General features: G+C 36.6%; 1 protein-coding gene across 8 annotated transcripts in view; it reads left to right on the top strand.

The window, feature by feature from the left end:
• HEATR5A (HEAT repeat containing 5A) overlaps positions 1-20757 on the top strand; it is a 70121-nt gene extending 49364 nt beyond the window's left edge. For 5 of the 8 annotated variants that reach the window (XM_030948853.1, XM_030948856.1, XM_030948851.1 and 2 more), the window contains 15 exons: positions 907-1045; positions 1888-2070; positions 2894-3133; positions 3890-4071; positions 5776-5844; positions 6262-6441; positions 8417-8651; positions 9036-9284; positions 10858-10985; positions 11913-12060; positions 12731-13003; positions 15407-15631; positions 17098-17252; positions 18612-18825; positions 19103-20757. In XM_030948853.1, coding sequence (XP_030804713.1) covers positions 907-1045; positions 1888-2070; positions 2894-3133; positions 3890-4071; positions 5776-5844; positions 6262-6441; positions 8417-8651; positions 9036-9284; positions 10858-10985; positions 11913-12060; positions 12731-13003; positions 15407-15631; positions 17098-17252; positions 18612-18825; positions 19103-19404 — 2922 coding nt within the window. In that variant the 3' untranslated portion in view covers positions 19405-20757. The remainder of the gene's footprint in view (positions 1-906; positions 1046-1887; positions 2071-2893; positions 3134-3889; positions 4072-5775; positions 5845-6261; positions 6442-8416; positions 8652-9035; positions 9285-10857; positions 10986-11912; positions 12061-12730; positions 13004-15406; positions 15632-17097; positions 17253-18611; positions 18826-19102) is intronic. The other 3 variants (XM_030948857.1, XM_030948854.1, XM_030948855.1) reach the window with 2 other exon arrangements.
• Positions 20758-25836: the final 5079 nt, after the last annotated feature.

Here is a 25836-nt window from a genome sequence, read left to right as displayed (position 1 = left end):
GTGCATAAATATTGGTGTAGCCATCTTTCCTGACCACACAGCTAGTTTATCATGTGTTTAGGATTCCCTTCAGGATTGTCTTAAAATTGAAAGAAGCAAATAAAAATCAGAAACCTCCACTCTAACAAAAACCCCTTGACACTATGTCTTGGGGTTTTATTAAGTGTTTCTCCTCGTTCCAGTAATAGTGAATCCATTATCATGTATTTTCCAGTAAAATATCCCACACACTGGCCTGTTGGTGTTAAAATATGATGCTATGAACTTTTTTGCTAGAGACTGCTCAGGAGAGCTGACCTGTCTCAGTGTCATACATTCACCAGTAATTCTCACCTTTTCTCTCCGCTTCTCTAAAACATAATTTAATGTAAACTGAGTGTATAATTTTTTTTCCAATGAAACTGCGGCAGTGTTCTCTTTGCCCTTCTAAACTTCCTTTCATGCATGGAGTTCTGTTTTACTAAGGCCTGATTGACTCTCCCACCCTTGGTTTCACTGACATGTCTAGTTACATCTGATGATGACTAGTTCTGAATTTTCAAGCCCACTGTATGCATATACCCAGTAGTCAAAGAGTTAGTTACCATGATTCACCTGGCATTGAAGTTATTGGCAGTTTTTGTACAATATTGGTTGAGAGGTGGATTCAGCATCAAACCAATATTGTAAGTTCCCTTTGGAGAGAAATGCTAGGAGTACTCATATGCTTTATAAAATTGATTACAGGACTTGCAAAACTTTTCATTTGGGGGTTTAAAAAAAGGCTGAGCAAAAAGAGCATCAATTGCATATTTACTGACTTAACAGATTTGCTATAGCTGCAAGTGTTCAGAAAATACCAGTCTTACTGAGGTATTGCCACAGAGGTTTGTTAGCCATCTTACTGTATCTTCTTGCATGTTTCAGATGAATCTCTGTAGCTCATACTTATTGCTGAGACGTGCAGTGGTAGCTTGCTTACGTCAGCTTGTGCAAAGAGAAGCTGCTGAAGTATCAGAATATGCTGTTGCACTAGTGAAAGAGAGCAAAGAAGATTTTACTCCAGGTAATGTATTGAAATTTTGAGATCAAAGGGCTTGGCATATTGACAGTGAATTTTAAATAAGCTTTGCTAAGAGTGTGAAAACTTTTCAATGCTCTTGAAATCTTAAACTCAAAACATTTTCTATCTCAGTTTTCTGTATAGTACAAACTTATGATAAAATGAGGAAATGCAAGGGGAGTTGCAGGGAAATCCATGCCCATCTAGCCAGTAGCTGTTGTATTAACTTTTTGCTAAAAGGCCTGAGAGTGATCACTAGTTCATCCTCATGTGCGTTTCTGTGAGTAAGTGATGTTAAAAATTTATTTCCCTTCAGCTTTCAATTCAAACTCATTTGGAAATTTTCAGAATAAATAGAATATAGCCATTTTAAAAAACTGCTGATATTTAAAAATTCTAATATTGGTCAAATAAAAACTGGTCATATTACTTTAACAAATTATTTCCATATGTTTGGTTTTGTGCTTTTTTGGAGAATAGATTTAACTTCCATTTCAAATTAAAACATTGTTTTAGAAATACCTCATGAAGTAAGGTAAGTGGATTTTTTTTCAGGATCTAGATGTGGGGATGGTAATGCTGTGAAATTCAGAGTAGGATTCTTATTTTTTGATGGGGTAACATTCTTCCTGTTGTTACTATGTTTCTGTAAAAGCTCAACATTTGTTCTGTATTCGTAAGTTAGCTGCAGTGTTAAAGTGAAAAATAAAATGGTTTCAAAAATATTTCAGGGATAGTAATTACTTTTTCACAATATACTCTGTGTGCAATCTTTAGTGGGGTTTCTGTTGTCATTAATCCAGTTTTGTGATGTACAGTACTCAGCTCACAGCCTTTGTTCTTAGCAGATGTGAACATCAGAGAAATAGGCCTGGAGGGGGCATTGCTGGGCTTGCTGGACAAAGAATTGGACCCAAGATTGTGCCAAGATATCAAAGAGACCCTGACGCATATGCTTACTTCAATGGCAGTTGAGAAGCTCTCCTTTTGGCTGAAGCTTTGTAAAGATGTTCTTGCTGCCTCTGCTGGTAAGTCTTAATACACTGTATTTGAGAACACAACCAAAATAAGGCCTGCAGCAGTACGCTGTGCCACCGAGGGAAGGCATTAAAGTTTCTTGAATGTTTGCCATTTATTAAATGTATAATTGTCATTCATATTGCAAGATTTGATCCTTTAACTTAGTTCCTTCAGAGGAATATGCCTTTCTCTCTTCTGATTGCCCTCTCTCCATTGAACAAGTTCTTGTAAACATCTTAGGATGTCTTGCTTGTTGATTTAATTATTGATCTTAATTCATTTCCGTAGCAGAAATGGAAATATAACATAGGTTTGAGCTTCTGAGTCCTGTGTAATTAACTGCAAGAAAAGTATTCTGACCAGTTCTTCTATTAGTGATAGAACTGATGGAGGCCTGTTATATCATAATGGAACTCTTGAGCACACAAAATGAATTACTGTGCTGAATATTGGTGGGGGTGAAATTCTTTAAACCTGCAATGAGGGAGGAAAAATTCTTGCATTTAGATTTTTTTTAATTTGGAACAGTACTAGCTTCTAATACATGACACTAATTTTAAAAGGTTTTTTTTTTCTTTTGCTTCTTTCAGTGCAGTTCTTAATTTATTTTTGTGATATTAATATTTTCTTCCAGCAAGTAATATCAACCAAATGTTGACAGTTTCATTATATTTGAATTCTAGCATTTACTTTAAGATACCAGGATTTAATGGAGTCACTATGAATTTGAGGTTAGAGATAGTCTTCGAAGAGATTTCTTTCAGTAGCTTTCATTTATAGTAAGAAAGAATATTATGTTTGGTTTTTTTCCCTTCTGTGCCCTAAATACAGATTTCAATACAGTAGCATCAATAGATACCACTCAAGAAGAGGAAACTACCAAAGGGGATGATGTGTCTGTATTAACATCTGACAGTGATGACAGGTTCCATCCTTTCCGAAATCCACGGTGGTCCACCAGAGTTTTTGCTGCAGAATGTGTTTGTAAAATTATAAGCCAGTGTGAAAAAGCAGGCAGTGCACATTTTGATATAACTTTGGCTCAGGAAAGGAAACAACGTGATTCAAGAGGTATGTGTTAAGGACTGGAAGAATTTCATAGAATGCAAAGTATGCTTAAAGTAAGTGTTAGCTCTTTGCATCTTAATGAGATTAATAATAAATTTGTTGTTTGTAATCAATAAAGCCTCTAATTACTCTGTTTGTAAGCCTGTATTCTTTAAGGTGTAGAGAAATTTTTATTTGCTAAAAGAATGGCATCTTACTACAGCGTTCACACTCAATTTCCCGGTTATAGTACCATGGTGTATGCGTAGGAAGGCTTTGTTTCTGTATAAGCACTGGCAGTCACAAGTGATAGCTGGCACCAGCCTACAACATCAGAGTTTGGTGTCTGGGAGCATGACTTAAAAAAATGCCACTTTTTTTCTTTCCATAATTTGCATAATCACCAGTAGAAATACAGTGCCATTTTTCAGTACCTCTCTGTGTTTATCTGGAGATGTTTTCCTCAACACTTTTTTAGAAGGTCTCATACATGAAGATATTTATACTTTCTTCTAAGTACTTTTTTTCTACATTTAAATGGAAAGCAGACTTGATCAGCTAACATAAAGTAGCCAAGTAAAATTGATGCATGTGTAAGCTGCCTGAAGTGAATCCTTGATACATATTAAGGTAAAATGTAAAATAAGCATTTTGAAAACAGTTGGGGACAGTATTATAAAACACATTATGTCTGAATTTAAATTTAATAAAAATATTTTCTTTAATAAAACTATTTTAAATATAATACAACTATTTTCTTTTTTAAATTTCTGTTTTTAGATGACTTTTTGGTACTGCATTTAGCTGACTTGATCCGTATGGCTTTTATGGCTGCCACAGATCACAGTGATCAGCTTCGTCTTTCTGGGCTTCAGATGTTGCAAATTATTGTTCGGAAGTTTGCAGCTGTTCCAGAACCAGAGTTTCCAGGTCATGTAATCCTGGAGCAGTATCAAGCCAACGTAAGCACCATTGATAATAACTTACAAAAGTTTAGAGTCAAATACTAAAAGAAATTTGCATTTACAGTGTGTAGGTACAGAGCTGGATTTCAGTTACTTTGTTACTGAAGTATTGTTAATTTGTTTGGACTTCATTAGAAATCATCTTTTCAGTTGGTGTATAATTTTTTAGCTTCAAAGTTTTTGAAGTTTCAGCATTTTTCCCTCTTGAATACAACAAAACCAAAATAGATCATTGGTGGGGTTTTTTTTGAAAGTGTTGTTTTTAAGAGTGTGAAAGTATTGCAAGAAATATTAAGAATAACTATAAATTTAAACTCTGCTTAGAAATAAGTAGCCTTTGCACACCAGCTATTACATTTGGAGATCTTGGCCAATAAACAAGCTAGAGAAGTGTGGATTGTACTCATAAGGTCCATTTCAGTTAAGTCTTTGGTTAGATTTAGAGAAAAGATGTCCTAGTCATTTAACATTCCATATCACACTTGTCTTAAATATGGCAGACAACTGTGTTAAGCCTCATATAGCTTCAGTTTCTAGCAGGCACTGAATAGGTCAGATCACTCTCTCGTAGAATTGGAGAGACACTGAAGAAAGACACCCTGACCTACTTTGATCTTGCTTTTGCTATTATAATTCTATTTTTTGGCACTCCTTTGTGGGAAGGAAGTTCCTTGGTCTAGTCTAAAGCTGTCAAGGGAAAATAATAAACCATCTGTCCTTGCTGTCCAAAACCATCAAGCAGGTCACAAGTAAACCTAATAATTTTCCTTTTAAGCTTCTGTACCTTTAATGTGTTTCTGCTAATACTGTGCACAGGACTCATTAGCTGTTTAAGAGATAAATTTAAGGGATGTGAAACTGTTAATCAAGTCTACATTGTCAGATTTTTTTTTCCTAAAAACATCAAAATAATCCAGAAAAAGATGGATATAAATTTTCTGGACTTAAGTAATGACTTCCTAACATCTTGTTCTGAAGTTCCATAAATGAAGTCTCAACCTTAGAGGCTCTTAAGAAATTGTCATTAATTGCCATTAAAAACAAATCCTTTCACTTCTTTCACAAACATTTATTGTAGTACTTGCTCTTTGGGATGCAAGTCTAGTATATCAAACTTAAATATGAATTTTCAAATAAATGGTAGAGCAGCTAGGGAGTCTTTTATTAGACTTTAGTGAAATGGTTTTCAACAGTGGGAGTGGGTAAAACCTCTGCAGCCCAGTAACTTTGTGTATTCTTTATTAGGTAAATGGGGTTTGTGCTCTCCCCTTTTTTCACTTTCCAAAGTTGACCACCTTCAGTTAGTTGTTTGCTTAAATCTATATTTTTTCTGAGTAAGGAAATGTCACTAAGTGTCTTGCAAAGTCTTTCATGGTTCAGAACATCGCTTCTTTTTGGTGGGCTCCTCATCTAGTCAGGCGTTCAGGAAGGAAGACATTACTGTTTCTGTTTTAGACTGCGTAAGAAAATAAGAGTCAGCCATGAAGACTCCCTCAAAGAGAACAATGTCTTCAGTGTAGGCAAAACTAAAAATATGACTGAAACTGTTTCTCTGCTCTTTAACCTCACTGAAACAGTCTGTGAAAAAAGGATAAAGGAACTATACTTTATAAAGGAAAATTGTAACAAAGTCTGATTATGAAAAGTAAGTATTTTGTCAATCGTTCACTATGTGTTAAATGTTGTATAACTTCTGTTTAGGTTGGAGCAGCACTTAGGCCTGCCTTTGCTCCTGAAACTCCTCCTGATGTCACAGCAAAAGCATGTCAGGCAAGTGTTGAAAGTCAGAAGTCTCTTAGGTAATAGACCCTCTGAATTTTTTTTTTGCTTGATAAGCAACACAAGAAAAACGAAATAAATCCTCTAGCTTTAAATCCTCCATTCACAAAAAATGTCACTTATGTTACCTCTATATTGTGACAATTCAAAGATTATTGTCACTTTAAAGTCTGTTGAGAAACTTTGTTGCAGTTGATATTTTCCCTGTTTTTTGTGACACTCCACTAATGTTTTGGTTTTCACTACTAAAGTATACTAAACTGGGATGTCATTCAACATTTGTTATTGTTATTTGTTATTGTATCTTGGTAGAAATCAAATCTGGCTTTCATAATTTTACAGATGGAGAAAAAAGTATGCAGTGGTGTTTTTTTCTTGTTCCTCATTGTTTCTGTTTCACAACACTAGGTATGCAGTGCCTGGATGGCAAGTGGTGTAGTAAGTGATCTTAATGACCTCCGAAGGGTTCACCAGTTGCTTGTGTCCTCTTTGCTCAAAGTGCAGGCTGGAAAAGAAGCACAAAATGAACAATATAATGAAAGCACCTCAACTATGGAAGTACTGGCTGTCCTTAAGGCTTGGGCAGAGGTTAGTATAACAGCTCTGCAATGTTAGTCTTATATCGGGTAGGTGAGTTAGAACCTTTTGGACAGAATTTTCAGGAATTTCTAACATGCTTCTTTAAATAGAAGGTGTTGATGCTTTGCTGTGCTACCTCTGAAAGTACCTGAACTTTGACAAACTTGACAAAAACACTGCTAATTAAACAGGTCATAATATAACAAGAATAATATTACAAGAATAATGTATCATACTTAAAAATGCAAATTCCTTAATATATTTGAATAGTTCAATATTGATTTGAAATTGTATGTTACAAATGGTTGATGGTATGTATGGTGATGGTCCACTCAATGTACTGTTTTAAATAGGTATAACTCTTCTCATTGCCTATTGACATTTCATCTCTGGGAAATATATCTTTTGAATTAATATTGTCAGTTCAGTACTGCTTTAGTTAAAATAAAGCCACCTCATGTGAATGCTTGTTTTAATATGTGTAAATGCAAGGTTAAATATTTAAAAGTCAAAAATGTGAACCATGTACACCACCTCCAAAAGATGTGTATTAGAATGTAGTGATAATGGCCTTGGATGCTGATGGTTGATAACCAGCTGAAGATGAACATGTTATGAAGGTGGATGATATTTCAGGGTACAACCAGGAAGATACTTTGGAGGAGAAAGTAGGCAATAGATAGTTTTTATGTAAACATTTGGAGAAAAATATACCAATGTTTCATGTGCATATTTGAGAACAGATATTGACAAAATAGCAAAGCCCTTGGAGACAAGCTAGCAGGTGGGAATAAAAATCTTGAAAACATGCTTTCATTGAGAGATTTAAATAGATTGGTCTATTTAATCTATTCAGGAAAAGATAAAGTACTGTGATAAATTTAGAATCATTACATGAAGAAAAGGTTTTTAATAGCATGGAACAACCTTTCACTGGTCAGAAGCCAGGACAAAATTCAGACTAGATGTGAGACTCAACTGTCAGAAGTGAAGATCTGTAGACTGTTCTAGCCTATTATTAAGATCACTAAAATTCTTCAAAGGAAACTCTGTAGAGTTTCCTATAAGCTTTTGTGAGCTGTTATTTGCAAATATTTCACTTAAGCCCTAGGCAGTTCCTTCTCCCCTAGAATCTTACCTATTTCTTGTTTACAGAAATTGGAGGAATTCCCCCATCCTGTTGCTGCAGGGAGGTGTGAGACAAGGGCTTGGTGTGTGTTTAGTTGCTTCTCTGGGACAACCCTCTACAGCTAGCAAACATTAAAAAGATGCAGAAATCATAATTGCAGGGAACTAGTATTAGATTCAATGAATCTCAAGTCAGCTTTGTTGAAATGTGTCCTTTATAGTTGAGAAGAGCTTCCCTCCAGGGGCATTTTGGAGACACTACAGAGAGTTGTTTGTCTGAAACTTTCTCAATTCTATCTTTTTGATAACCAGAGAGGTATCTAGGAAAATTACACTGAAATTAATCTATAGATGGTAGCACCCACAGTTTGCCAGGTATGCAAGATTGTACTCTTCATTCTGCACTGCTAACATGAAGCAACACATAATTTTGAGAAATCAAGTGCCATGTAGCATTTCAGTTTAAAAAAGAATTAGGAAGGGTTTAACTGTTGTTTCTGAATCATTATTATAGGTGTATTATTTGATAGTTCTTCAGTTTTGTAGCTGTAACAGGGTTTGATGGTTGGAAGCAAAAACTGGACAAATAATATATTACTTTTTAAGAGCAGGGTACTTAATTGGAGGTAGGAATTTTAGTAGTTTTCCCGTTCTTGGGGATTCTTGCATTATGATTAGCTGGGGAAAGGATTCAGAACGTTTAGAGAAAAAGTGCTTGTTCACCCATGCTTACTGGACTTGAAGCAGAAACAGATTCTAGGAAATCTCATGCCTGTTCAACAGGCAGTCATGCTGGTGATCACAGTAGTTTTCCAAGTGTTAATATTTGTAACTCTCTATCCAAATATATCAACAGGTTTACATAGTTGCAGTTGAAAAGCAGAAAAATCAAAGTGATACACACAAGCACAGTTTAAAAATTGTAAACTCCTCTGAAGAAAGCTACAGAGATGTAACATTTTCGGCCAGTGGTCTTCTGGACTTGGTACAGGCAGATCTTGGAACACTGAGCAAGCTCTGGCTTGCTGCACTTCAGGATTTTGCTCTCTTAACTTTACCTCCAGAATATGCATCTCAACTACCTGCTGAAGGTAAAAAGGCAAATTAGTTATGTTTTTCTAAGTCCCTTGTAAGCAAACTGACTTGTGTTAAGATCATAGTAAGATTAAATGGTATAGAGAATAAGCCTACTTGTGGACCTATTTAAAGATCAGGACTGTTTGTGAGAACAGAGGTTTCATGGATGTGAAGAGTGGTATTCTTATTTGTTGGCTATTTTTATGTTGGAAAGAAGAAATAGGTAATTTATTGCATTCTGTCCAAATAAATCTAAATGAAGTGCCCTCATTGGCCTGAATTTTAATACCGAACATTAAAAAAAAAGTCATACATAGAACAAAATCCCATTTTAAGAATGAGAAAATACAGTAGTTGAAAATACGTTACACCTTTAAAACTAATTTCTTTTCTTGTAGGTGGTACATTTTATACAGCGGAGACAATTGAAAATGCCAGACCTCATTACTACAACTCCTGGGCACTGATACTTTATGCTACAGCTTTATGGCTCACTAGCACAGGTTTCCTTATTGTTGATCCAGATGAAGGAGTTACAAATCTCTCCAGACCTGTTACCCCAACTACCATGTGTCAAGATTCTTCTACCAGACCCTTGGTGAAATCTCCTGAGGATGTGAATACCGACAGATTTCATCTTATCTTGGGTTAGTGAGTGAGTGCATAGTCTGCCTAGATGCTGTAACTCAAAATGTAGGTGAAACTGTTAGCAAATAAATTTTTAATTATTCAAATTTAACTGCATCATTCAGTATTGCATCTTTTGGAAAAACATGCAGTCAGAAAAATTTTAAGTCCTAGTGAGAAAATTGTAAGGCATTTCCCCAAATGTGGTACAAAAAAAACTGAGCTAAACAAGCCCTTATTGCTCTGCTCATAAACATGCAAGTTCAAGGGTGGATTTTACAGTGTTTGTACCAGTACAGTTACAAAGTGTATGGATTGGTTTCACTGAAATACAGTTTTACATCACACAATAGTTTATAGGTTGGAAGGGACTTGTGGAGATCATTGTGTCCACCTCCTGCTCAGGCAGGGTGACATAAAGCCAACTGCTGTCCAGACAGCTTTTGAATATCTGTGTGGATGGAGAATCAACCTCTCTGGGCAACCTGTGCCAGTGCTCAGTCACCCACACAGTGAAGAAGTGTTTCCTTACATTCATATCAAGCTCTGTCAAGCCTCCACTACTGCAGGAGCTAATCAGGTAGTTGAATTCAGTTTCAGTTCTCTAAGTTTACACAATTAGGCATTTCTGGCTATATTTTTTTCTTGCCTCTCTTTTGTATCTTTCTTTTGTAATCCCTTTTTGGAATGAGTTTGTATTACTTTGTTGCATATGTCTTCCTTTGAATCCCAGTCTTTAAGCAGAGAACCAGCTCCCTTTTGAACTCCATTGCTCTCTCAGCTAGAAGTGGGACCTCTGATACAAAAACTGCTCATTTCCCCTGCTTCCTCTACTGCTTAGTGCATAAAATTTCACATACTTGACTGTGGGCATATTGCTTGTTTACTCTGCTTTTTAGTAAAATAGCATTTTAATTTTCATTCCCTACAGAGAAACTGAAAGAATTTAAAACTGCTTTTCTGTTGTACAGCTGTTGTTTAGTGGACATTGATTGGTTTCCCAAGTCATCACACATTTTGGAATTACAGCTGGGATGAGAATACAGATTGCAGTTTATATGAAGGTTATCGCCAATATTTTGAGGAGCCCTGAAAGCTAAGAAAAAAGATAGCTCTTATTTGCTCTAGGATTTACAAGCTTAGGCTTCATGTAGTTTACTTGTTGCTGGCTATGTAGTTGTGGTAGTTAGCATTTTTTGCATTTTTTTTTTAAATGGGAACATAAAGCCTCGGAGTTTGTGAACTACTGTTACTTTCATAAATAAATCAGAGTGATTAGGGAAATATCCTGCTCTATACTCATTATGAATTGTCCTGTCTCTTCGTTGGGTTTTATTCACAAATTACTGGGGTTTTATTTATGTTAGTAGCCAGTTATAATTGGGTCTCATACTGTCTATAAAGTGAAGTTTCTTTCATTGTTTTGATGGAAATAGAGGTCTTGCCCCAAGATATTAGCAATAGGAGATGAATTCATTTAAAATGCTACTTCTATAGTTGCTCAGCCTTCTGTGAGGTTACTTAGTAGTGGAAAAAATTATTTCTTAAAATTTCAAGTACACATGGCTTTTGGTTTTTTTCTAATGCTTACAGGAATTAGTGTGGAGTTCCTGTGCTCTCCTGGATCAGATGCAGCAATGGAGAACATTATTGCCTGCTTACATGCACTGCAGGCACTCTTCGATGTTCCGTGGCCAAGGTCCAAAATAGGTGGTGATCAGGTAATGCATAATGACCAAATGCCCCTCAGAATTAAGGCATAGTTTTAATCTGAACAGCACCTCTACAGTCTCTTGTATTTCCAGGAATCTTCAATATATAAGTTTTAGGTAAATTATATGCTTTACCCAAATCCAAAGCTGTAGAGGGAGGAGATAAAAAAGAATACAATGTGGAACCTGTAAGGTGAGGGGCAGAGAATTTGAGGAAGGAGTAATTTCGTCAGGAAGGAGTAATTAGATTAATAGGATGAGAGCCAGATAAAGACCAAACTCTGGAAAAGAGAGTTCTCTGATTCTCTCTCTGTCAAAGCATAGTTGAATTAATTCTGTTGTAAAAATCAAAGTTGGTAAAAGAAGACTGGACAAAAGCAGTGATACTAAAAGAAGAAAAGAGGCAAAACTGAAAAAAAAAACCCCACACCACAAAAGTCATCCTAAAAAGATGTAGTAAACTGAACTTTCTTTTTTTTTCTTTCTTTAAATTAAGGTTTATACCATCCCGTGTGCCATGCAATTGTCTGACCTGGTGAAAGTGGTAAAGCCTGTGGACATGGCTAAGTTGTGCTGACTGTTGACGCTCTGTCCAAGGAAAGGCATATAGTGTAGGAGGAATACAATGTAATGTCCCCACCTTCAAGAGTTAAGAAGCCGAAAGATAAAGATTACTTTGGCTTCTTCAGTTGTTTTAAGTGCCCTGTATCGTAAATAACTGTGGTAACTATTTTGTTGGCAGAATTGATAGGGACTGCTGTTACTGGGAGCTAGGAGCTGGATGGTGAAGAAAATGCCAACTCCTGTGATAGTATCAATTACATTGTTTTCCTTAGTGAGATCAATCAGAATAATACTGGCTTTAACAAGTATTGACAAGTTCCTAAAAACTCCTGCATTAAAATTAAAATATGTTAGATGTTTTTCTTGCTGTAGGAGTTGGGTGTAGAGCTGCTGAATGTTTTGCATCGACTGATACTGACCAGGGAGTCACCTGATATTCAGCTTGCTGCCCTTGAAGTGGTTCGCTTGATTCTTTTTGCAGCTCAGGAACACGTGAAGGAAAAGCGGAGAAGTGCAGAAGGTACAGTACTGTGTGAGATGTTTGAATACCTGTGATCAGGGTTAAAGCAATTCTTTCTTGGAAAACTGGTTTCTGAGATGTGTCTTAATGAAGTCTTTCACAGTTGGATTCTAATTCTAGTTTATTTAAGACAGTCCAGATTCCTAAATTAAGAAATTCATGTGGTGTGATAGATAGCAGGTGATTTAGGTATTGAACAGAGGGCAGAAAGTGAGGAGAAGAACTGCAGAAACTGCAGCTGGTCAGGGAGGGAGGAGTCCTAGTGAGAAGCTGGGGTCAGCTAAAACTGAGCGATGGACAGACTTGGCACACACGACTGTTACAAGCCAGGTCCCAATAGTTCCTCTGATTGTAACTTCCTCACATTCATTTTCTAAAAGGAAAAAACTGGGAGTAGACTCAAAGTGCTTGTATCAGGTGACATCATATTGGCTTGGTGCCTCAGGATCTGTATGTCAAAGTCTATTGTGCGCCCTTTTGCCTTTTGGCAATCACTGCATAGTTTGCTTATTCAGAAGGATGGGTGTTTGCTAGTAGAATTTTGAATACATACTCATGCACATATATATGTGTCAAGATTATAATTTGGTACTGAAACAGTCTTAAGTAAACTTTTTGAAAACAAGTCACAGCCTGCAGACTTCTCCCATATTTCTTGTTTTTCTTTCAGTTGATGATGGTGCTGCAGAAAAGGAAACATTACCAGAATTTGGAGAGGGCAAAGACACAGGGGGACTGGTGCCTGGGAAATCATTAGTCTTTGCAACACTGGAGCTGTGTGTTTGTATTCTTGTCAGACAGCTTCCCCAGCTCAACCCTAAATTGACTTGTAGCCCCGCAGTTCCACCTGGAAAACATCTGTTGCTGTCAGAAGATGGAAGTAGACTGGTAGCAGCAGCATTAGTTATTCTCTCTGATGTTCCTGCAATCTGCTCTCCTGAAGGTATGCTATTTCATCACTAGAAAAGATAAATGAAAGACTATTAGGCCCTTCTGTCCCTTTGTTATTACCTGATTTTCTTAGCTGGCTAAGTCTGGCAGCAAGTTTTTTTGATTTGCTTGTGACAACTTCCTTTTCTAATTATTTTTTGACTGTCAATTTGTAAAACAAGTTACAAAACTGGAAGCAATTAAATTAGTAGTTTCTCATTTTCTCCCACCCTATAGCAGTGCAATTAATAGATTCATTTTCTACAGGGAAGTATACAACAGCTACATGATTATATGCTACTTGAATTGTCTTTTCTGGAATTTATAATGCAGACATAAATTAAATTTAAAAGAGAAATGTGTGATGTTAACTTTCCATCATTTGAACATTAACAAACAGCTGCAGGCAGTTATGGTTGAATTCTCAGATTAGTTGACTTTTACCCATGATTCATTTTGGAGTCACTCCCAACTTTAGGATGGTTTCCCACCACCAAGCTTCAATATCATATTCATACCTATACATACATATATATATATATATGTATATAATCTTTCAGTACTGTTACAGCCACACATACAAACCATTTCTGCCCTACTCCTCTGTGGTTCCCACCTTAAGTATTGTTGTTACACCTTATGCAAATCTCTGGCATTTACCACCCCTAAAAATTTCTTCTTTTTTTAAAAAAATTGTTCTCTGTTAAATGATTCTTCTATGGAGAATATGATGCTCCAAATGGAATAAATGGAGTGTAACCTTTGCAGTCTTGTAATGTGATGATATGCTTTTCTCATTTCCATCTGCAGCCCGTTATTTATCTGTTTAAAGTGAAAGGAAATAAACATAGCATTGCCTAGATCTGAGGACAACTATCTTGTATGAAAAATAATCTGTGATTTTTTCTCACTGTAGTTACTTTTGTCTTTAGCTGTCCATGTTATTCCACAAACAGCTTGCAGGATCAGACCACAGGGAACATTTACAGTAGAGAGGTTAAGCATTTTGTTCAGGTAACTAAAAAGAGGAGCTTAGTCTTTCTTGTATAGTCAGTTGAATAAACAAGCAGCTCCAAAAGCTGGCTCACGTAATCAAAGAGATGAGAATTCCTCTGTGGAATTGCATAATTTTTTCCCCTTTAATAGGTAACTGAAGTTACAGTCCTGTGTCTTCCATGTCTCTTACTTCAGGCACCTGTCATGATATGTTTGCATAAAAAAATTTGCAAGTAAATGATGTTAATTTCCTACTGAATTCCAGCAGTAAATTTTCAAAGACTGGCTGTTCAAAAATAGATGTCCTCAGCTTCAGAAAATATCTCTGGATAGTCAGAGACTCTCGCTATTCAACAGGTCTCTCATGAACATTAGTATATTAAAATCTTAGAAACACAAGCATTTTGCTGTTTAGGGAATGACATAAGCATATTAAGCTATATGCTTAACTCTGTGCTTTGCTGAGTCATACCTTAGGGCAGGAGCAACATGTAAGTATGCAGATTTCTAGGTTACTTCCAATATATGCAGAATTCTGTACTACTGTTAGATTCAAAGACATAAAAATAAGGGAAACAGCTATGCCAAATTATTCCTGTGAATTTTAAAACATTTTTTGTGGTCTCTTAATATGACTAGTCAACTATCAGATTCTCAGACAAGAAAATCTCTTTATTAGCCTGTGGAACAGTCTGCCTCTCTCCTTAGGTCTTCTCTTTTCCAAGATGTTTTTGGAGGCTTCTATTCAAATTCTAGGGGGTTTTATACGTGTATTTATTCTGAAGTCCTTATTACTCTTACTAAATTCTTGACTTCAGTGATTTCCTGGAGCAATGGCATCCTTAGCTAACCATGTATCATGTGATAGAAGTGTTTCCTCTTGCCAGTTTTGAAATTACCCCCTGTTAATTTCCTTCACTGTATTGTCTTCACGTGCAAAATATACTTAGATGTTTATACGTTATTTTCTACTCTTCTTTCTATATTGTAGTATATACAAAGAATTTACTATGTACCAGTATATATACTAGTATATAGTGTATACACTACTATACTTTGTATACTTCCATGTCTTCTCTTCCCTGAGAACCACCTCCTCTGTGGTTCTGTTCTTACTTTTCTCTGAATATGACATAATTCCACACTTCATGTAGTAAAACCATCAAGGGAAAGATATACAGTGCTTATTTTAAAGGGGAAGAGGTTTAAGTTCACTTAAGCAATCCCTGTTTGCCCTAGCAGGCCACATGATATTTCAGATCTTTTCTTCAAATTACCAGTGCCTCTATTCACAGATATGCTTGAAAATTATAAATTATACATTAAAAAGAGAATCCAAGAAAACTGACTCAATTTTTTAATGTAAAAAGTACCTGCATTTTTTTAAATTTCTGTGAAATGAATTTGCATCGTTTTACAGGAAGTGTTTCAGTTCTTCCTACTATTTTGTACCTAATTATTGGAGTACTTAAAGAAACAGCTGTGAAATTGCGAGATGGCCAGTTACCTCTGACAGTTGCTGCATCTCTACAAGCTCTTAAAGGACTCTTGTCTTCTCCAATGGCTCGAGCAGAGAAGAGTCAGAATGCTTGGACTGATCTTCTACGTAGTGCTTTGGTCACAGTGCTTGACTGTTGGGATCAAGGTAGGCACAGATACTGGGTTTATGAGTTAAAAATGAGAAATGTTTGTGTGAAATGTTTGGTTTTATTTAAATCAAATTCATGCATATCTAAAAAAAGACTTCTCTCTTAGTCACAAGAGAATTAGCTGGTTACCAAGCACTGTTGAAACTATAGTGCAGTCTTGTCCCTACAGTCCATATGAGCAGTCATCATCTATAAAAGTATAAATGTGGGTGTCATGATTTAAGCCCAGCTGGAAATTGGGCACCACACAGCCACTCGCTGAACCCCCACTCCCTCTTCCCCCCACCCTAGTGGAGTGGGGAGAAGAATCAAAGTAAAACTTGTATGTTGAGGTAAGAACAGTGTAATAATTGAAACTAAAGAAAATAAAGTAATAATGGTAAATGATAATAATAATGATAAGAAAAAGAGAAAAACAAGTGATGCACTGTTCAGTTGCTTACCAGTTTCTGACCAATGCCAGACCCCCCTGCCTGAACCCAGATCATCTGCCCTTCCAAGTAACTCCCCCCAGTTTATTTACTGAGCATGATGTTGTATGGTGTGGAATACAGTTGGTCAGTTCAAGACACCCATCCCAGCTATGCTCCCTCCCAGTTTCATTTGCTTATCTTCTCACTGGCACAGCATGAGACTAGGGGAAAAGTCCTTGACTTAGGATAAACACAGCTTAGCAAAAACCAAAACATCAGTGTATTATCAACACCATTGTCATTCTGAATCCAAAACACAGCACTGCAATAGCTACTGAGAGGAAATTAGCTGTACCCCAGCTGAAACCAGGACAGTGGGTTTGCAGGCTTACTCCTGTGTTATTTAGTGCCACAGTGTAGTTCCATGTATGAAGGCATAAACAGGAGCTATGGCTTCGTGTACAGCTGAGCATAAAAGGCAGCTGTTCACTGAGTGCAGGTTCTCCACTAAGAGCTAGTGTCTCTAGTGAGGCAAAGGGTATTAAAACAGTAGTGCAAAAAAAGAATTTTTTGTCTTGAATCAGTTTGCTGTGTGCTGCTGCTTCAACTTCCTGAGTTCATAGTATTTTCATTGTTCCTTATGTTAATCTCTTACATTGTAATTTGTTGTTGGAACTTCTCTTTACAAAATTGTTTAAAACTTACAGCAAAAGAATATATATTCTAAATGCAAACTTTATATTCTTCTCAAATAGATTGCACTCTAATATGTCATACCAGCTCTTCAAAGATATTTATTGTACTTTATGCAAATAAACAATGCAATAGAAGTATGCTATAATTTCTAAATATGCATATGATCACCCCTGAATTCCCATTTTGTCCTTAGCTTTTGTTGCAGTAAAAGTCCACCCCACTGTATCAGAGGATGTCGTGTATTTGAAAACTAAAGAAACTTAGACATTGATATTTTTATTCCACCTCTTTGTACCACTTGAACTCATAGAATTTTTAATGCAAATCTAACAGTTTTCTTACTTTGTTGATAGTAGATGGCCTTCTCCAAGAACTCGATGAAATCAGCCTTCTAACTGCTATTACAGTATTTGTTATGTCTACCAGCCCAGAAGTTACTACTGTAGAGTGCCTTCAGAAGCGTTGTATTGAGAAGTTTAAAACAACACTTGACTCAAAAGATCCTCTTGTAAGTACTGGTGAAGTTAATAGAATGTCACTACCACACTAAATGAATATTAGCTTATTTTAGTTGTTCCTCTGTGTTGATAGAAGTTAATTCTCTCCTGACTATATCTGTTGTATTTTAAAATAAAGTTTGGACAAGTGAACAAGAAAAGAACATGTCCAGCAGTGCATTTAATCATTGTTCTGTATGCAATTCTGTATTCCTATTTTTTTACTGCATCAGACTCAGTGCTTTATACATTGCTAAGTACACAATACAGTTGTGTGGTGTTGCAGGCACTTGTCAAATTTTATTTGTTCATTTTATCTTCAGCACACAGATAGTGTCTTTTGCACAGGAAATCCCTCAGCTGTGAGTCTTTGGGAGCTGGAGCAAGTACCACTACAGAGCTGTTACTGTCCATAAACATCAAGCTCCTGGCCACTGCTGGATGCAGCTTACTGAGCTAGATTCATGTTTTGTTCTGACCTAGCATAAATATTTTCATGTAGTGGCATTAGATTATAGTGCCACAATTCATATATTACTATCCTTCACCAAAAGAAATGTATCAGGGAAAAAATCATTTATACAAATGGCTTTTTTTCACTTTAAAAGTTCAGCTCTGAAAATAGCATCCATTAGATTTTGGTTTTGTTAGAATTCTATGTAAGCTTCTTTTCTTGTATCTCCACTATATCTATTTGTGTAGCAATAGAAAACTAAAGTTTCATTTACTTGAGAAATAACTGTAAGACAATATTTTTTTATGTATCAGTACATTCCCAGTATTGTAAACTTTGGTTGTCAATGTTAGGAAACTGAAAATGCCAAATATAACTGCAAGGAAATATTAGCATGCATTTGCAAATTTCATCCAAGTATTTAGGCATCAGAGCTGTTCAGGAATTATGTAGGAACTCGGCAGATTCAGTCCTATTGACCTCCAAAGAGATGCAGCCACTGCATCATTTAAGGCATTTTAAAATGGTACTTACAGTTTGACAGAGATACTGCTTATATTTTAAGCACCACTTTTTTGGTATTGCACTTTTGCTAAGAAGAGGGTATTTTCAAAATAATACTAATCTTCGAACAAGAATGGTATTTTTTCCTTAACTCAAAAATGTCAGAAGATATAAAATTGGATGGAAAGAAACAGAATGCATGATCTGGTTTCTATTAATAATTGATTACAAGTTATAATGGTCCTGTAAAGTATTATGCATGAGCAGCCTACAATCTGATGAGTTTTAAAGTTGTGAGGCACTTTTTTCTCTCTCCCAAAAATTTTATCTGACAAGCTGTTAGATTTAGATCACCCAGAGATGTATTTTGAACTATAATGCTTTTTAACTGCAAATTTCATTTTCCCTTTAGGTGCAGTGTAAATGCTACCAGCTGCTGCACTCCATCTTTCAGCATCCAAACAAAACTGTGTCATACCCTTATATCCATTCTTTAGCACCATCCATTGTGGGGAAACTGCAGGAAACAGAAAAAGCAAAACCTGAAAATGCTGCTGAACTTCAAGTCATTCAGGAGGGAATAAAGGTGGTTACAGCTCTGACTGCTGCTGCTGAGGAACAGCACCGTAAGTTACTTCCATTTCTTGGACCCAAAGCATTAAAAAGGCTCAAAGTTACCATAAATAACAAACTAAAACCAAAATGACCACTAGGAATTCAGTCCTGAACACTAATTGCCAAGAAAATTGCTCACAGGAATGTTGGGTTTTTTACCCTGCAGTTCAGCTAACATTTGCAGCTTTACAGTTTGAATTACATGTTAACTTAGGGAAATACTTGCAGTTAGAATTTGACACTGTTTTTAAAAATTGTGTATTTAAGTTCTGTTTTCCATGTTTATAGGTGCTCACTTGGTGGCCTGCATTCTTCCCATTCTCATTTCCTTTCTTTTGGATGAAAATGCGCTGGTTTCTGCTACAATCTCGGCAAAAAATCTACATGAGTTTGCTTTGCAAACTCTGATGCAGATTGGTCCACAGTATTCATCAGTTTTTAAAAAACTAATGGCCTCCTCTCCAACTATGAAAGGCAGGCTTGAGTCAGCTATTAAAGGCAATCAAGAAAGCATCAAAGTGAAGACTACTAAACATGCAAAAAATCCTGGGAAAAGTTCAAGCATTCAGCTGAAGACCAATTTTCTTTAAAGCCCCATATTGTCATTTTACACACTTTGATGTCAACAGCTAAAAAGTCCCTTTTAATTTCTAATCAAAGGATTGTCATGAGTTGATATCATGTATTTCAGTTTGTGCTGAAGTATTACAGAAAGTTTTTGAGAAAGCAAGTTTCTAGGTAAAGTTCTTAGTGAAAGACTTCTTAAATATCTCTAAACACTATGAGTAAATGAGAGGTCATCAAATCTGTATGTTTTTTATTATTTTGGACTAAAATATCAGAAATGCACATGCCTATGTTAAAAAAATATAGTGTACTTTACCATAGATGTATTTAAGAGCATCCCACACTTAGCCATTAAGTAAAGTTTTTTTAAAAATTAATATTTGCAAAAATTAGTTACTATAATTGGGTTTTGGATTTAACAGGGACATAAATTTACTTACAGGTTGTAATCTATGCTAATTACTAATTTAACACACTGCATCATTCATTAAACAGATTAAATATCCTTGTAAGCCTTATAACAGTTTATTGTTGATCTCAGAAAATTCAACTCAGTAAAGGTAATATGGATAGCTTTAATCCTAATAACATCTTGAGCTGGCCAAGATGTAACAAATGCTGTGAAATGCAGCTGTACAGCTCCTCCCTGGGGACTGTGGCTCTTTCCAGAGTGGGACTGCCATGCATATGTAAGGATTGACAGGCTCGGTGCCTTGCTGCTTGACACAGTCTCACTTTTCAGGATGTGTGCTCTGGTAAGTTTGTGTTAGGAGAGCCAGGCAGTAGCTTACATATCCTGTCCAGGACTGGACAGCAATCTTAATATACTGTGCCTCAATTCAGACCTCTGCTCTAAGTGGATGGATGTTCCCTGATCTTTGAATGATCACTGATCTATACATGTAACCTGATTTCTGTATCTCTGCAGTGAGAGAGATGGAAGTATTTGAAGTCACCTTGTCTTGTGTGTATAAATAGAGTGCAACAAGCTCATAGTAAGAAATATGTAATTAACATTTTTAGAAAGGAACATATTTTAATATAGAAAAATAACTATCAAAACTGCAATGGCTACAAAGTATTTTCTAAGTACAGTGTATTGACTTCTTTCTTAATACAGTATTACCTAAACCAAACACTGTCAAACTGAGGATACTATTTCCTTCTTGAATCTAATTGCTTTAAAAGGAAGAAGAAAAAAATATTTACAGAACTGAGAAACACACTGTGACTCAGGAAGAGTGTGATGTACTGTATTTTACTAGAAGTTTTGTATGTAAATATAATTGTAAATTGTACAGAATTAACAATATGACCAAAGTTCTAACAATTCTTTTTTCTAATTTACATAAATAAAGGTAATTTTCTTCACTTAATATTTGTCTTCGTTATTTTACCCAATAGCAGAGGAACTCAAAGGATTTGTGTATCAGAAAAAAGTGGTTGTATTCTGCCTCAAGGAAACTAATAATGAATGTTTGGGTTGGTTGCATCAAGGTCTGGGACTTGACATTGCAGGTCTTCCTCTGTTGTGAGTAGCACAATGAGTAAATAAGTAGGACCAGGGAGATTTTTTATGTGTAAATCCCTGGTTTGTGCCAAATGCTGAAATGTGAGAAGATGGTTGAGAATGCCTTCCATCTTTCCATGGAGAACTGCAAGTCCTGCGTTCCACCTCTTCATTGAAGTCAAATCTGTAGTTGCTGGCTGTTAAACTTGGACTTGTGTTAGATTTGGCAGTTATTCTTCTTTATCTCATTCATATTTTTTATCATGTTGCTTTACCCTTCCAAGTTTACTGGTGGGGTTTTTTTTGTTTTGTTTTGTTTCCCAAGGCTGCTTCTGGAAAATCATAGATTCTTAGGAAACTTAACAACATTTAGATGGAAGTCAAGTCATGTTTGTTACCAAAATGGCCAAATATATTGCTGAGGAAGTTAGTTGCTACAAAAGGTATTTGTGGCTACTTTTTTGTTTTTGTCATGTATGGCAATGTACCAACATTTTTTTAATGTTGAGAAGGCAATCTGTTGAAAACCTACTTTCCTCAAAAACTTTTAAGAAGCATACTCAAATTGTAAGAGCACCAAGGAAAGCTGTTAAAAGCCAAAAATTAAAGTTTAGTGCAGCTTAGTCCTAGATTTCTTAAAATGTCTTGTTGCAGTAACTCACAACTGAGCCATTGAGAAGTGCCAATGTGATTTGACATTTCTTGATCAAGTCTTGTGGCCACATGTGGAAAACTACCAGTTTCAACATATCTTTGTATTGCAGAAGCAGAAATTACTCCAATAAAGACAACTGCTGTTAATTCTTAGTGTCAGTTGTAAATTAGGACAAATGGGTGAGCTTTATTTATCCAGATAATTAATTTATTCACATTGTAAAAATACCTGTGCCCTGAGTTCTGCTTTCTTACATACACATAAAACAATGAGTTGGATCACATGAATGATACTACTAATTTAAAAATTTTATAAAAGAATCTTACAGATATTACCTTGTTTCAATTATAAAAAGATTTTGGCCTTTAGATGTCAGGTGTCTTTAATGCAGTCTTACAAGGAACTTGCATAATTCTTTTTCCTGAAGAAATAAGCAAGACCACAGAGCAGTTTTGGTTTTAATTCCATTCATCCTTTTTAGGCGTTGCTTGACAATGCAAGCTCTCATGTTTAGCCAAGCAAAAAGAGCCAAACATGTGTTTAGCCATAAACCAGAGCTCCGCTTTCAGCACTCCTCCTTCCTGTGTCCCTTGTCTCCTTTCTCATTGTTTTTTATGCCATTTCTCTACAAGAACCAATACTTTTTTTCCAGTTGTCTTTGCAATGAAGCATGTGGCCTGCATGCATGTTTACTTTGTATGTTTCCACTGTTTATACAAGAATTTTAATGAGTTTGTGTGACAAAAGATCCTGCCCATGTCTAACCTCAAGTGCATATATACACATATGAGTACATCATGGAATGTACTATTTAAGAGCTGTGCAAAAATTATTTGCAGACAATTTTCTGTTGACTGCAACAAACCAGAATTGGTCAAAACTGTACAAAGACATCACACAGCTGAGATGTGGTGGGTTATAACTGGATACAAGTCTGTAGCACTGCAGCTGAAATAGAAGCTTTTCTCTTAGTATTGCTTAGAGTAGAATAAGTCTGAGACTGACCTGGTATGTTCCAAGATGCAGGAGTCACCTTCAGGTGACTGACAGAGGTATCAGTCCAGTGATGCACATATAGCCATCAATTAGGATTATCAAATGCATAGAAAGCATAGCAGATTCTTCTATTAATGAATGTCAGTTACTAATTGGAATTTCCAAGGAGATTTTTCCCCTCAAGACTGCCACAGCAGTATCAAAGTGGGTTTTTGCAATTGCAGGAGTGGTGGAGAGATCTGGGATCATTTGCTGGTTTATCAGAAGTAACAGTAATACTGCTTAATAGGGAATGAGGTGGAAAATTCAGCAGCATTTCAATTTAATTTGAATAAAGTGAGATGTATCCGTGACGATAACAACATATCAGGCGTCACTGTGACAGTCTCCTGTAAAGTTTCATCCCTAATGTCAACACTAGCTATACATGTTTTGTTTTCAGGTTCCTGAAACGTTATTCTCTTATCAGGAGACAGTAAGTCAGAAACAGTTTCCAAGAAAAATATTATTTGTTTCATGATCAGTACTAGTCTACTAAAAAACCACTTGTGCTTCCTGCCAGTGAAAAACCTAGCTAATGATACTTCAGACTAGGCAAGAAAGCAAGGGGCGAAAACCTTAGACAGTTAACACTTTGTTTAGGAAGAACATACAGCAAGGTGGATTACTTGTCTACTTCTCTGCACTGTGGTGTCAGAAACCACTGGAAGGAGTCACTCCACTCTGTCTTGAAAGTAGCTTTCCTTGGCCAGCCTGATCCTGTGGGTGTTCCTAGAGACTGCTTTTTGCACATGAGAACCTCTAATCCTAAGAACTAGCGAATAAAATTACTTTTCTGCAGCCAAGTGTTAAAGAAGTGCTCAGATTTGTCCACAGCACTCAAGCTGGAGCAACCCTGGAGCTGTTGCTGTAGATGACATTTCACAGAGGACTCCCATTCAATTAGCTGAAGTATGTAGCAAGCAGTCCAAGCTCTTTAATGACAGTGGGCTATAGATTCAAAGACATAAAAATCAAAAAGCATATTTGGCCACACATGACATGCTCTACCTGCCTCTAACATATTTAAAGAATACTGAAAGTTGGTTATGCAAAATGAAATGAGCCAGCTGCATTTGATGCATGATGTTATCTGCGCAAGGGTACCATAAAGATGTCAATGCTGCACCACCAACTTATCCAAAATGTGTGGTTCTTACTTTGATTTTGATGTACAGCTGTAGATTTTTGAAGCTTTTTTTCCTTTTTCCTAAAATATTCTCTGGATTCTCTGGAGAATAAGTGGTTTATTCCATATAACAATGAAAGGGGAAGTTACATCTAAATAGAGCAAAAGTAGGGCTGAAGATACTGTCTGAGAAACAGGTCAGTGCAAAAGCAGGTTTTTAAAACCTCCTGCAGTATCTTGTGGTACATTAACCCAAATTCATTCACTCTGCAGCCAAATATCTGTTTTGGTCTATGGTCCTATATCACTTTCATGCTCCCGTTTATCTGAAGTGCAAAATCTGATTCTACAAGGAAGAATGTGGCATCAAACCCCCTTCCTCTGTGCTTGCATTCCAGCTGGTGGCACATGCAGGAGGAAACAAGTTGTGAGGATGAGCAGCCAGAGCAGAGCCTGCTGTCTGTGTGCATGTTAGTGCCTGTGCCAGTTTGCCTACTTATTGCACAGAAAAACTTATGTATATAAAGAGGTTTGCAGATGAAGAAAATCTGTTTCTGAAAGTTGCTGGTAAGGAGCTAAATTTAGTAATGACAAAGATTGATAAAGTCCCATTCTAAGCTACAGCCTTATAATCTGCAATTGTGTAGCCTAAAAAATGCTCTTTTTTAAACCACTGTTAATATTAATGTATTGAAATTTATGTGAACTATCTCACTGCCAATACAGAATTACTGAGAACCCCTGTTGCTACTAGTGGGAATTTTTTTTTATAACCTTCTCTGGGGACTATTTTGTTTATGGTATTTTTGTAAGCATTTTTTCTTCCCACTGCATCAGTTCTCTGTGTCCTTTTCCATGAAAAGAAGAAGGTTTTGTATGAGACACATTTTCTGTGGAAGTATGAAGTACAGGCCTCAGGGATTCTGGAAACAATTTTGATTTATATCTAAAAATAGAAATATTATGCAATTTGGAAATACAACCTATCATTATGAAGGCAAATGCTCTTAACCTCATCTTCCCTCATGTAAAATTCATGTCAAACACTAAGAAAAAATTGTCACAGATGTATGCATGTTTTATGAGAAACACAAGGATAACTGGTTCAAGCTGCTGCCGCCAAATTAACCTAAAATTCAGTTAGGGGAATAAAATCATTTGCTTATAAGAAAAAATCAGGTACTTCTTCAAGTGCATTTATTAAATAATCAAGGATGGGATGAAGAGAAGAAATGGAAGAAGGTAGTACAAGTGAATGTATTCTCCCCTCCAATGTGAGGCACAAGGCAAGCTGGTATTCAGCTGCCAGGCCACATAATGTGGCCAGGGGGAGGGTGGGAGGGTAGATGGGCTTTTTTTTAGCCCATTCCTCCCAGTTCCCTTTTGAAACCAAGAAATCTGGGTATAATTTACTTTTGTAGATTGAGAATTCTTAAGCTGTTTGGAGAGAGAGTCTCAAGAATGAGTGGTCTTGAGTTGGAGCCACAGCCAGCTGGAGCACAGCTCTAGGCACCCTTGATACCATACAGTAAATGTAGCTACAGTCAGATCCTTGGGGCTGAAAGACTTGCAGGCTTCTATCCTGATTGTCCCTCAGAATTTCAGAGATGTGTCCCCATCTAGGTACAGGGAGGAGAGAAAAGTCCATGGGCATGGCATGAACCACCCAAGTAGTTTTCTCTGTGTGAGAGCAGCTGCAGCTGGGGAAGGTATGAGTGAATTTTTGCTGAATTTCAGTTTCCTACCTTTCCAATAGGTTTCTGTTTCCTACCTGCTCCACACACAGGCACCTGTTCTGGGATGCCACTGGTCCATGCAGCTACAGCTGCCCAGGAGCACTGAGGTGTGTGTGTGTTCATTGCTCAGTCACTGATGGTGGCCCAGATCTGTGCTGAGGCTGTTGCTAGTCAAGTACTACCAGACTTTGTGGATAAATTCAAATGATGACGGAAGGGAGCTGCTCTTCACGTTGGTCTGGGCCATAATGTAAGCATGTCTCTCCCTGAGATCTTTCACAGCAGCAGCTGCTGAAGCCTAACACTTGTATTTATCCACACAATGTCCTGCTCATTCTCTGCACTTCCAACAACATTCAGAACCATGAACTGCAATGATTTAGGATAAGC

This window comes from Camarhynchus parvulus, chromosome 5, assembly GCF_901933205.1.
Source record: "Camarhynchus parvulus chromosome 5, STF_HiC, whole genome shotgun sequence".
NCBI lineage: Eukaryota > Metazoa > Chordata > Aves > Passeriformes > Thraupidae > Camarhynchus > Camarhynchus parvulus.
The sequence above is the reverse complement of the archived record's forward strand: the minus strand, read 5'-3'. Positions and strand labels throughout refer to the sequence as shown.